Source organism: Nerophis ophidion, linkage group LG06, assembly GCF_033978795.1.
Source record: "Nerophis ophidion isolate RoL-2023_Sa linkage group LG06, RoL_Noph_v1.0, whole genome shotgun sequence".
Lineage (NCBI taxonomy): Eukaryota > Metazoa > Chordata > Actinopteri > Syngnathiformes > Syngnathidae > Nerophis > Nerophis ophidion.
In genome coordinates this window covers 13,316,508-13,330,389 of record NC_084616.1, presented here as the reverse complement: position 1 = coordinate 13,330,389, position 13,882 = coordinate 13,316,508, and the positions used below count along the sequence as shown (strand labels likewise).

Below are 13,882 nucleotides of genomic sequence, written 5' to 3'. Positions count from 1 at the left end.
TTATAAAAGGTGTTTAGTCAAGGTTTTAAGGACATTTTTAACATTTTTTGACTGCCATTCAAGTGTAAAAAGAAGTTAACCACTTAATAATCATGGAAATATAAATAATCTGTTCCAGGGTCAAACGGTGTCCTTAATAAAATGTGTTTAGTCAATGTGTTAAGTGCATTTTTAACATGATTAACTGTAATTCAAGTGTAAAAAGAAGTTAACCCCAATTGATAAGCATGGAAATATAAATAATCTGTTCCAGGGTCAAACTGTGGCCATCAGCTGAAACATTTTTTGACTGGCATTCAAGTTTAAAAAGAAGTTAACCACTTAATAATCATGTAAATAGAAATCATTTGTTCCAGGGTCAAACTGTGTCCTTAATAAAATGTGTTTAGTCAATGTTTTAAGTACATTTTTAACATGATTAACTGTAATTCAAGTGGAAAAAGAAGTTAAACCCGGTTGATAAGCATGGAAATATAAATAATGTGTTTCAAGGTCAAACTGTGGCCCTTATAAAAGGTGTTTAGTCAATGTTTTAAGTACATTTTTAACATAAGTAACTGTAATTCAAGTGTAATTTTTTTTTTAAGTAAAAATAGTTTTTAAAAAAATGCCAATAAATTGCTTGGGTATCTAAAGGGCCCCACTCATAAAAGTGCTAAAAATAAGTAAAATTGTTGTTTTTATTTTTATTTTACTTCCAACATTTGGGTCTCTAGATCAAGTTCAAGTTTAAATTGTGTTTTAATGTTTTTTCCTTGAGTTACACCCTTTTTTTTATCAACAAAAAATAGGTCAATAATTCATAACCCCATCGATTTTAATTCATTTATTTATGTATTTATTTATTAAAAAAAAAAAAAAGTAAAAACGGTTAAAAAAAATGCCAATAAATTGCTTGAGTATCTAAAGGGCCCCACTCATAAAAGTGCTGAAAATAAGTAAAGTTTTTATTCAAATTTTTATTTTAATTTTAATTTTACTTCCAACATTTGGGTCTCTAGATCAAGATCAAGTTAAATTTTTTATTTTAATATTTTTTTCCTTGATTTATACCCTTTTTTATCAACAAAAAATAGGTGAATAATTCATAACCCCATTGATTTTAATTCATTTATTTATGTATTTATTTATTTAATTTTTTTTTAAAGCAAAGACAGTTTAAAAAAAAGCCAATAAATTGTTTGTGTATCTAAAGGGCCCCACTCATAAAAGTGCTAAAAATAAGTCAAATTTTAATCTTAATTTAAATTTTACTTCCAACATTTGGGTCTCTAGATCAAGATCAAGTTTAAATTGTATTTTATAGTTTTTTCCTTGATTTACACCCTTTTTTTGTCAACAAAAAATAGGTAAATAATTCTGAACCCCATCGATTTTAATTAATTTATTTATGTATTTTTTTTTAAATTTTTTTAAGTAAAAGTAGTTTTTAAAAAAATGCCAATAAATTGCTTGGGTATCTAAAGGGCCCCACTCATAAAAGTGAAAAAAATAAGTAAAATTGTTATTTTTATATTTATTTTACTACCAAAATTTGGGTCTCTAGATCAACATCAAGTTTAAATTGTGTTTTAATGTTTTTTCCTTGATTTATACCCTTTTTTATCAACAAAAAATAGGTCAATAATTCATAACCCCATCGATTCTAATTCATTTATTTATGTATTTATTTATTTAAAAAAAAAAGTAAAAACAGTTTAAAAAAATGCTAATAAATTGCTTGAGTATCTAAGGGCCCCACTCATAAAAGTGCTAAAAATAAGTCAAATTTTTATTTTTATTTTTATTTTACTTCCAACATTTGAGTCTCTAGATCAAGATCAAGTTTAAATTGTATTTCAATGTTTTTTCCTTGATTTATACCCTTTTTTATCAACAAAAAATAGGTCAATAATTCATAACCCCATCGATTCTAATTCATTTATTTATGTATTTATTTATTAAAAAAAAAAAAGTAAAAACAGTTTAAAAAAATGCTAATAAATTGCTTGAGTATCTAAGGGCCCCACTCATAAAAGTGCTAAAAATAAGTCAAATTTTTATTTTTATTTTTATTTTACTTCCAACATTTGAGTCTCTAGATCAAGATCAAGTTTAAATTGTATTTCAATGTTTTTTCCTTGATTTATACCCTTTTTTATCAACAAAAAATAGGTCAATAATTCATAACCCCATCGATTCTAATTCATTTATTCATGTATTTATTTATTAAAAAAAAAAAAGTAAAAACAGTTTAAAAAAATGCTAATAAATTGCTTGAGTATCTAAGGGCCCCACTCATAAAAGTGCTAAAAATAAGTCAAATTTTTATTTTTATTTTTATTTTACTTCCAACATTTGAGTCTCTAGATCAAGATCAAGTTTAAATTGTATTTCAATGTTTTTTCCTTGATTTATACCCTTTTCTATCAACAAAAAATAGGTCAATAATTCATAACCCTATTGATTTTAATTCATTTATTTATGTATTTATTTTTTTATTTTTTTTAAAGCAAAGACAGTTAAAAAAAAAAGCCAATAAATTGCTTGGGTATCTAAACGGCCCCACTCATAAAAGTGCAAAAAATAAGTCAAATTTTAATTTTAATTTTAATTTTACTTCCAACATTTGGGTCTGTAGATCAAGATCAAGTTTAAATTGTATTTCAATGTTTTTTCCTTGATTTATACCTTTTTTTATCAACAAAAAATAGGTCAATAATTTTGAATCCCATTGATTTTAATTCATTTATTTATGTATTTATTTATTTATTTTTAAAGTAAAAACAGTTTAAAAAAATGCCAATAAATTGCTTGAGTATCTAAGGGCCCCACTCATAAAAGTGCTGAAAATAAGTACAATTTTTATTTTAATTTTAATTTTACTTCCAACATTTGGGTCTCTAGATCAATATCAAGTTAAAATTATTATTTTGATATTTTTTTCCTTGATTTATACCCTTTTTTATCAACAAAAAATAGGTCAATAATTCATAACCCTATTGATTTTAATTCATTTATTTATGTATTTATTTATTTTAATTTTTTTTAAAACAAACACAGTTAAAAAAAAAAAAAGCCAATAAATTGCTTGGGTATCTAAACGGCCCCACTCATAAAGGTGCTAAAAATAAGTCAAATTTTAGTTTTAATTTAAATTTTACTTCCAACATTTGGGTCTCTAGATCAAGATCAAGTTTAAATTGTGTTTTAATGTTTTTTCCTTGATTTATACACTTTTTTATCAACAAAAAATAGGTCAATAATTCTGAACCCCATTGATTTTAATTCATTTATTTATGTATTTATTTATTTATTTTTAAAGTAAAAACAGTTAAAAAAATGCCAATAAATTGCTTGGGTATCTAAACGGCCCCACTCATAAAAGTGCTAAAAATAAGTCAAATTTTAATTTTAATTTTAATTTTACTTCCAAAATTTGGGTCTCTAGATCAAGATCAAGTTAAAATTTTTATTTTAATATTTTTTTCCTTGATTTAAACCCTTTTTTTAATCAACAAAAAATAGGTGAATAATTCATAACCCCATCGATTTTAATTCATTTATTTATGTATTTTTTTTAATTTTTTTTTTAAAGTAAAAATAGTTTTTTAAAAAAAATGCCAATAAATTGCTTGGGTATCTAAAGGGCCCCACTCATAAAAGTGCTAAAAATAAGTAAAATTGTTATTTTTATTTTTATTTTAGTTCCAACATTTGGGTCTCTAGATCAAGATCAAGTTTAAATTGTGTTTTAATGTTTTTTCCTTGATTTATACCCTTTTTTATCAACAAAAAATAGGTCAATAATTCATAACCCCATTGATTTTAATTCATTTATTTATGTATTTATTTATTTAAAAAAAAAAGTAAAAACAGTTTAAAAAATGCTAATAAATTGCTTGAGTATCTAAAGGGCCCCTCTCATAAAAGTGCTGAAAATAAGTACAATTTTTATTTTTATTTTTATTTCACTTCCAACATTTGGGTCTCTAGATCAAGATCAAGTTAAAATTTTTATTTTGATATTTTTTTCCTTGATTTATACCTTTTTTTATCAACAAAAAATAGGTGAATAATTCATAACCCTATTGATTTTAATTCATTTATTTATGTATTTAAAAAAATTTTTTTTTTTTTTTTTAAGTAAAAATAGTTTTTAAAAAAATGCCAATAAATTGCTTGGGTATCTAAAGGGCCCCACTCATAAAAGTGCTAAAAATAAGTAAAATTTTTATTTTTATTTTTATTTTACTTCCAACATTTGGGTCTCTAGATCAAGATCAAGTTTAAATTGTGTTTTAATGTTTTTTCCTTGATTTATACCCTTTTTTATCAACAAAAAATAGGTCAATAATTCATAACCCCATCGATTTTAATTCATTTATTTATGTATTTTTTTTAATTTTTTTTTTTAAGTAAAAATAGTTTTTAAAAAAAATGCCAATAAATTGCTTGGGTATCTAAAGGGCCCCACTCATAAAAGTGCTAAAAATAAGTAAAATTGTTATTTTTATTTTTATTTTACTTCCAACATTTGGGTCTCTAGATCAAGATCAAGTTTAAATTGTGTTTTAATGTTTTTTCCTTGATTTATACCCTTTTTTATCAACAAAAAATAGGTCAATAATTCATAACCCCATCGATTTTAATTCATTTATTTATGTTTTTTTTTTAAATTTTTTTTTTAAGTAAAAATAGTTTTAAAAAAAAATGCCAATAAATTGCTTGGGTATCTAAAGGGCCCCACTCATAAAAGTGCTAAAAATAAGTAAAATTGTTATTTTTATTTTTATTTTACTTCCAACATTTGGGTCTCTAGATCAAGATCAAGTTTAAATTGTGTTTTAATGTTTTTTCCTTGATTTATACCCTTTTTTATCAACAAAAAATAGGTCAATAATTCATAACCCCATCGATTTTAATTCATTTATTTATGTATTTATTTATTTAAAAAAAAAAAAGTAAAAACAGTTTAAAAAATGCTAATAAATTGCTTGAGTATCTAAAGGGCCCCACTCATAAAAGTGCTAAAAATAAGTACAATTTTTATTTTTATTTTTATTTTACTTCCAACATTTGGGTCTCTAGATCAAGATCAAGTTAAAATTTTTATTTTGATATTTTTTTCCTTGATTTATACCCTTTTCTATCAACAAAAAATAGGTGAATAATTCATAACCCTATTGATTTTAATTCATTTATTTATGTATTTAAAAAAAAAAAATTTTTTTTTAAGTAAAAATTGTTTTTAAAAAAATGCCAATAAATTGCTTGGGTATCTAAAGGGCCCCACTCATAAAAGTGCTAAAAATAAATAAAATTGTTATTTTTCTTTTTATTTTACTTCCAACATTTGGGTCTCTAGATCAAGATCAAGTTTAAATTGTGTTTTAATGTTTTTTCCTTGATTTACACCCTTTTTTCATCAACAAAAAATAGGTCAATAATTCATAACCCCATCCATTTTAATTCATTTATTTATGTATTTATTTATTTAAAAAAAAAAGTAAAAACAGTTTAAAAAAAATGCTAATAAATTGCTTGAGTATCTAAAGGGCCCCACTCATAAAAGTGCTGAAAATAAGTCAAATTTTTATTTTAATTTTAATTTTACTTCCAACATTTGGGTCTCTAGATCAAGATCAAGTTAAAATTTTTATTTTAATATTTTTTTCCTTGATTCATACCCTTTTTTATCAACAAAAACTAGGTCAATAATTCATAACCCTATTGATTTTAATTCATTTATTTATGTAGTTATTTATTTTAATTTTTTTTAAAGCAAAGACGGTTAAAAAAAAAAAAGCCAATAAATTGCTTGGGTATCTAAAGGGCCCCACTCATAAAAGTGCTAAAAATAAGTAAAATTTTTATTTTTATTTTTATTTTACTTCCAACATTTGGGTCTCTAGATCAAGATCAAGTTTAAATTGTGTTTTAATGTTTTTTCCTTGAGTTACACCCTTTTTTTTATCAACAAAAAATAGGTCAATAATTCATAACCCCATCGATTTTAATTCATTTATTTATGTAAAAAAAGTAAAAACAGTTAAAAAAAAATGCCAATAAATTGCTTGAGTATCTAAAGGGGCCCACTCAAAAAAGTGCTAAAAATAAGTCAAATTTGTATTTTTATTTTTATTTTACTTCCAACATTTGGGTCTCTAGATCAAGATCAAGTTAAAATTTTTATTTTAATATTTTTTTCCTTGATTTATACCCTTTTTTATCAACCAAAAATAGGTCAATAATTCATAACCCTATTGATTTTAATTCATTTATTTATGTATTTATTTATTTATTTTAAGACAGTTAAAAAAAAGCCAATAAATTGGTTGGGTATCTAAACGGTGCTAAAAATAAGTCAAATTTTAATTTGAATTTGAATTTTACTTCCAACATTTGGGTCTCTAGATCAAGATCAAGTTTAAATTGTATTTCAATGTTTTTTCCTTGATTTATACCCTTTTTTATCAACAAAAAATAGGTCAATAATTCTGAACCCCATTGATTTTAATTCATTTATTTATGTATTTATTTATTTATTTTTAAAGTAAAAACAGTTAAAAAAAATGCCAATAAATTGCTTGGGTATCTAAACGGCCCCACTCATAAAAGTGCTAAAAATAAGTCAAATTTTTATTTTAATTTTAATTTTACTTCCAACATTTGGGTGTCTAGATCAAAATCTAGTTTAAATGTTATTTTAATGTTTTTTCCTTGATTTATACCCTTTTTATCAAAAAAAAAAAAAAACATATTTTTTTAATTTGGTAAACCCACATAATTTGCAATAAAATATTTTAAAATGGAATATTTAAGTGAAGTAATTGAAGCCTTGAAAAGGTCATAACATTGATTTTGATGCATTATTATTTTTTCGAGCAATGACAGCCTTGAAGACAAAAAACAGCCTGCATGGCAGCTTTGTGTTGTTAAAGTCAACTTTGCAACTTTTTCTCATTACTTCCACTTTTCTTTTTTAAAAAATATTTTCTTATAATGTACCGTCGAGCGTAAAAGAAGTCTCTGCGGGCCGTGAATGGCCCCGGGGCCACTCTTTAAAGACCCTTATATTCCGTACCCACTTTGGAACTTTGATTTATTTGAAAGGTAAATGATTTTCATCCAAAGTCTCGTTAGCTTTTATTGCAGGTTATATTGGCCAGTGTGTTTCCCAGCACGGGAGGAGGATAAAACCGCCGACGTCAGCGTGTTTATTTAGTCGGCTGTCAGACACAGAAAGTCTCGCCAGTTAATTTCAAAAGCGTTTTGAGAAAGGCAAACAAGAAGTCCCTTTTTATTTATTTTTTTTATTGCGGTGGAAACAAGACTCAGATCCACCCTGGGCTTGGCTGGTGAGGGAAATAAAATAGCCAAGACGTGCAGTCGTTTTCTTACGAGTTAGCAAATAAACAAACAATGTAACTATAACAACTACATGAGTGGTATTAATAGTGACAGGAATCAAATTCAAATAATTTCACTTTGTCTCTGCTACGAGGAAGAAGCTCGTCAATAATGCTAGCAACAACAACCACTTTGTTAGCTTATCTATTAATAGCCTTTGTAGTTCCCACTCCCTCCCCTCTGTTGCAAGTTTTGTTGATTCTATGTATATGGCTATAAGGCTTTTTTTTTTTCCTCACTGGAGTCCAGCCTTTGATTGAATACTTTTTTTTACTATCCCGTCCCCGGCGTTTACATGGCTGCAAGGTGGCTGCGAAAGCATATAAAAAAAAGTTTAAAATTACATGAAAAAGTTAGCACGTTTAAGTTAGCTTGCTAGGAAGCTATCGTTTACATGCTAACAGTTAACAGGTGCCATGTACCAAGTTATATGACTCAGGGGTAAACGGTTGCAAAAGTAGCTGGATATAGTTGGACTCACCTCGATGCACAGCAAGGGCTCTGGAACCAGTTCTCTCGAGAGGGACTGGACTCTCTTCCACTCTGGCGTTGCCGGCAGTGAGAGGCGACGGGCTGGGGTGGCAATTCTCGTTGCCCCCCGGCTCAAAGCCTGCACGTTTGAGTTCAACCCAGTGGACGAGAGGGTAGCTTCCCTCCGCCTTCGGGTAGGGGGATGGGTCCTGACTGTTGTTTGTGCTTACGCACCAAACAGCAGTTCAGAATACCCACCCTTTTTGGGTACACTCGAGGGAGTACTGGAAAGTGCACCCCCGGGTCATTCCCTTGTCCTACTGGGAGACTTCAACGCTCATGTTGGCAACGACAGTGAAACCTGGAGAGGCGTGATTGGGAAGAATGGTCGCCCGGATCTAAACCCGAGTTGTGTTTTGTTATTGGACCTTTGTGCTCGTCACGGATTGTCCATAACAAACACCATGTTCAAACATAAGGGTGTCCATATGTGCACTTGGCACCGCAGTTCCATGATCGACTTTGTAGTTGTGTCATTGGATTTGCGGCCTCATGTTTTGGACACTCGGGTGAAGAGAGGGGCGGAGCTTTCTACCGATCACCACCTGGTGGTGAGTTGGCTGCGATGGTGGGGGAGGATGCCGGACAGACCTGGCAGGCCCAAGCGCATTGTGGGGGTCTGCTGGGAACGTCTGGCAGAGTCTCCTGTCAGAGAAAGTTTCAATTCACACTCTCCGGGAGAACTTTGAACATGTCACGAGGGAGGTGCGGGACATTGAGTCCGAGTGGACCATGTTCCGAACCTCTATTGTCGAGGCAGCTGATTGGAGCTGTGGCCGCAAGGTTGTTGGTGCCTGTCGTGGCGGTAATCCTAGAACCCGTTGGTGGACACCAGCAGTGAGGGATGCCGTCAAGCTGAAGAAGGAGTCCTATCGGGTTCTTTTGGCTCATAGGACTCCGGAGGCAGTGAACGGGTACCAACGGGCCAAGCGGTATGCAGCTTTAGCAGTCGCGGAGGCAAAAACTCGGACATGGGAAGAGTTCGGGGAAGCCATGGAAAACGACTTCCGGACGGCTTCGAAGCGATTCTGGACCACCATACGCCGCCTCAGGAAGGGGAAGCAGTGCACTATCAACACCGTGTATGGTGCAGATGGTGTTCTGCTGACTTCGACTGCGGATGTTGTGGATCGGTGGAAGGAATACTTCGAAGACCTCCTCAATCCCACCAACACGTCTTCCTTTGAGGAAGCGGTGCCTGGGGAATCAAACTAACTCTGACATAATGTACCCTAATATTTTGGTACCGTCCACCGGTATCGGGACAAGCCTCAAAGAGCCCATTTAATGCTTGTTATATTAGTTATCTAATAAAATATAAATGCATAAAACATGTATTATGGCAATCTGAGGACTTTATCCAATGGAAAAATCTCAATTTCATCTCGGGGATTAATAAACCACGTCTGATTCTGAATCCGATATTTTAACATTAAACAGGAAATTGAATGATGCGGACACGCTTGTTACTGGACGCTTACTAACACGCTTTTCCGCCTCGGAGACTTTATATGTGTGAGTAATATGCAACTTTAATTATTTGATACTGGTTTTTAAATATTGTTCAATTGAGGACATTTTAAGTAAGTTTCTGCGCTATTGTGTGCTTAGCTGTTGTGTAGCTGCCAGTTCCTAGTGGCGTCTTGTAAATGACTTGGCTAAAATAGAGAGAAAAGACAAACATTGTGTGTTTATTGGAGGACGTTTAGAATGTTAACGGGTCATCCGGGTTTCTGCACGGCTGCTTGTATCGGAGCACCTGTATCGGACATTTTTGATGCAGGCCGATATCGTCCGATACTTGTATCGCATCGGGACACCAGTTATTGTTTCATGCCTGAGCGACTTTGACACTACTTTCAGCCAGTATTTAGGTGACTTAAAAAAAAAAAAAGTGGTATCACGAGAGTGCTGTATTTGCATGGTCGAGGTTGATGTTTTTGTCTTCTCTCCTCAGCTTGCTGAGCAGAAGAGAGTCGACCCGCTGGGATCCTGGATGGACTTTGTCAAAAGACCCGTGGGCAACTTCCCGGCCAAGTGTCGCAAACGGAAAAGACCTTTGGTAAAACAAAAAAATATCCCTTTTTATTAGGCACAGTACAGTGGGACATTATTATTATGACTACTACTATTGATAAAGATTATAATCCATTAATTTTCTACCGCTTGTCCCTTTTCGGGGTGGCTGGGGGGTGCTGGAGCCTATCTCAGCTGCATTCGGGCGGAGGGCGGGGTACACCCTGGACAAGTCGCTATCTCATCATGATGATCAAAATCATTAGTATTATTGCTGATATTAGTATTGATATTATATGTATTATTATTGTATTATCATTATCATGATTACCATTATTGCTTTTATTATTTTTTTGACGATTTATTTAATTTGTTATTATCTTTTGGTAATGACGACTATTGTTCTGCGATGAGGTGGCGACTTGTCCAGGGTGTAAACCGCCTTCCGTTGGATTGTAGCTGAGATAGGCCAAAATGGAATAAGCGGTAGTAAATGGATGGATGGATGGACGACTATTATTATTGTTATTTTTTAAATCCTCATCATCTTAATAATCATTAACACTTTAATAATATAACCACAATTATTCTTATAATTTTTTATTGTAATATTTATACTTATCATCATGATGATCAAAATGATTAGCATTATGGCTAATATTAGTATTAATATTATATAGATTATTATTGTATTATCGTTATTACGATTACCATTATTGCTTTTATTTTTTCCGATTATGATTTATTATTGTTTTTATTATATTTTAGTAATGACAACTATTATTATTATTATTTTTAATTGTCATTATTTTAATAATTATTATCACTTTAATAATACAACCACAATTATTATTATCATTTTTTATTTTAAGATGTATGCCTATCATCATGATGATCAAAATTATTATTATTATTGCTGGTATTAGTATTGATCTTACATGTATTATTATTGTATTATCGTTATTATGATTCTCATTATTTATTTTTTTATGATTATTTATTATTATGTTTATTATATTTTGGTAATGACGACTGTTATTATTATTTTTTAAATTCTCAATATTTCAATAATTATCACTTTAATAATATAACCACAATTATTCTTATACTTTTTTATTTTAATATTTATAATGATTATTATTATATTCATCGCTACTATGGTTAGTACTACTATATTTTTGTATTATGATGGTTGTTATTGCTATTATGATTATGTATATACTATTATAAGTAGAATTAATATTATAATTCCTATTTTTGCTGGTACAAGTGTTATTCTTTTTATTATTATTATTGCAACCACAATTATTATTGGCATATTTTAATTTTAACATTTATACTTATTATTGTTGTATTCATCGTTATTATGGTTAGTGCTACTATAATTTTGTATTATGATGATTATTATTGCTTATATGATTATGTTTACAGTTATTATTAGTAGAATTATTATTATTATTCCTGTTATTGCTGGTATAAGTGTTATTATTATTGCATTATCTTTGGTATCATTGTTCATATTAATTTGATTATGGTGATGACTATTAATGTTATTATATTTTGGTTATCATGACAATTATTACCATCGTTGTGAATTTTAAAATTATTATAATGATATTACAATGGAGAATGAGGAATAGCTAAACATGCTTCCCTGCACACCGTAGGAGGATACAATAGCTCACCGGTGTCACAATGTAAACAAACGCCATGGGTGTATCTACACCTGACATCCACTGTAATGATACCAAGTACAGGGACTTATCTAGTCGATACTTCTATGATTACATCGATATTTTGTTTATCATCACAAAGTATTTTTTCCTTTTTAAAAAAACTAATATTATGTTTATTAACTCGGTAAATACGCCCCTGGACACATGATGACTTTGAATATGACCAATGTGTGATCCTGTAGTTTCCTACAAGTACCATTATCACTGGAGGACGAGGAATAGCTAAACATGGTTCACTACACACCGTAGGAGGATACAATAGCTCGTTGGCGTCACTGCTAACAAAAGCTAGCGCGCCTGAATGTAAACAAATGCCATGGGTGGATCTACACCTGACATCCACTGTAATGATACCAAGTACAAGAGTGTATCTAGTTGATACTACTATGATTAAATTGATATTTTTTATCATCACAAAAAATGTTTTCCTTTTTTTTTTAAATTCATTTTGTGTTTATAAACTCAGTTAATACGTCCCTGGACACATGAGGACTTTGAACATGACCATTGTATGATCCTGTAGCTGCTTGGTATCGGATCAATACCTAAATGTGTGGTATCATCCAAAACTAATCAAACAAGAGAATAATAAGTGATTATTACATTTTAACAGAAGTGTATAAAGAACATGATGAAACAGAAAATAAGTAGATATTAACAGTAAATGAACAAGTGGATTATTAAACATTTTTTACAGCTTGTCCTTTCTAATGTTGACAAAATAATAGGTAGATAAATGGCACAATATGTTATTGCATACTAATTAGGAGCCTTTGTTTGTTTACTTACTACTAAAAGACAAGTTTCCTTGTATGTTCACTAATTTATTTAAGGACTAAATTACAATAATGAACACATTTTTAATGTACATTTAGATTGTTTTTGTTAAAATAAAGCCAGTAATGCCATTTTTGTGGCATTGAAAAGTATCGAAATACATTTTGGTACCGGGGCAACCCTCAAACAGCCCATTTATTGCTAATTTTATTAGTTATCTAATGAAATATAAATGCATAAAACATGTATTCTGACAATCTGAGGACCTCATCGGAATATAAATGCATAAAACATGTATTCTGACAATCTGAGGACCTCATCGAAATATAAATGTATAAAATTCGTATTCTGAAAATCTGAGGACCTCATCGAAATATAAATGTATAAAACATGTATTTAGACAATCTGAGGACCTCATCGAAATATAAATGCATAAAACATGTATTCTGACAATCTGAGGACCTCATCGAAATATAAATGCATAAAATTCGTATTCTGACAATCTGAGGACCTCATCGAAATATAAATGCATAATACATGTATTCTGACAATCTGAGGACCTCATCGATATATATAAATGCATAAAATATGTATTCTGACCATCTGAGGACCTCATCGAAATATAAATGCATAAAACATGTATTCTGACAATCTGAGGACCTCATCCAATGGAAAATGGTAAGAAAGTTTGGATTCTATGCTAAACTGTATTCTGACAATCTGAGGACCTCATCCAATGGAAAATGGTAAGAAAGTTTGGATTCTATGCTAAACTTTGAGTGTGTCTCTCCCCAGCCCGGCCCAGCTGGTCCTCCTGGTCCTGCAGGCCCGCAAGGCCCACCCGGCTCGCCCGGAGCTGAGGTCACCCAAGAGGTTCTTCTGCAGGAGTTCAAAGAGATGATAAAAGGTAGACCTGACATGGATATATATATATATATATATATATATATATATATATATATATATATATATATATATATATATATATATATATATATATATATGTATATATAGACAGGGTTATAGATGTCCTTGTCTTGTTGCGGGACTACAGAGGCGACGGAGAGACGGGCCGCGTCTTTGGACCGACAAGTCGTGTCCGGCCAGCTCCCCGTTCCTCTCCTCACGCTACAGGAGGACCTGACCCACTACCGCAGGATCCAGGAGGCCTTCCACTGCAAGCTCAAAGGACCCGTGCTGGTGGACAAGAAGACTCTGATGGAGCTCCCAAACTTCCAGACGGTACGTTTGCTCTCCGCAACCATGTTTCAAAAAAGCTGGCACAAGTGGCAAAGAAGACAGAGAAAGTTGAGGAATGCTCATCAAACACTTATTTGGAACATCCCACAGTTGGACAGGCTAATTGGGAACAGGCGGGTGCCATGATTGGGTATAAAAAGTAGATTCTGTGAAATGCTCAGTCGTCACCA

General features: G+C 30.8%; 1 protein-coding gene across 1 annotated transcript in view; it reads left to right on the top strand.

The window, feature by feature from the left end:
* The window catches only part of c1qtnf12 (C1q and TNF related 12), a 65,154-nt gene that overhangs the window by 32,293 nt on the left and 18,979 nt on the right, over positions 1 to 13,882 (top strand). The window contains exons 4-6 of the mRNA XM_061902222.1: positions 9,881 to 9,985; positions 13,248 to 13,359; positions 13,507 to 13,694. Of these exons, the coding sequence (XP_061758206.1) occupies positions 9,881 to 9,985; positions 13,248 to 13,359; positions 13,507 to 13,694 (405 nt within the window). The remainder of the gene's footprint in view (positions 1 to 9,880; positions 9,986 to 13,247; positions 13,360 to 13,506; positions 13,695 to 13,882) is intronic.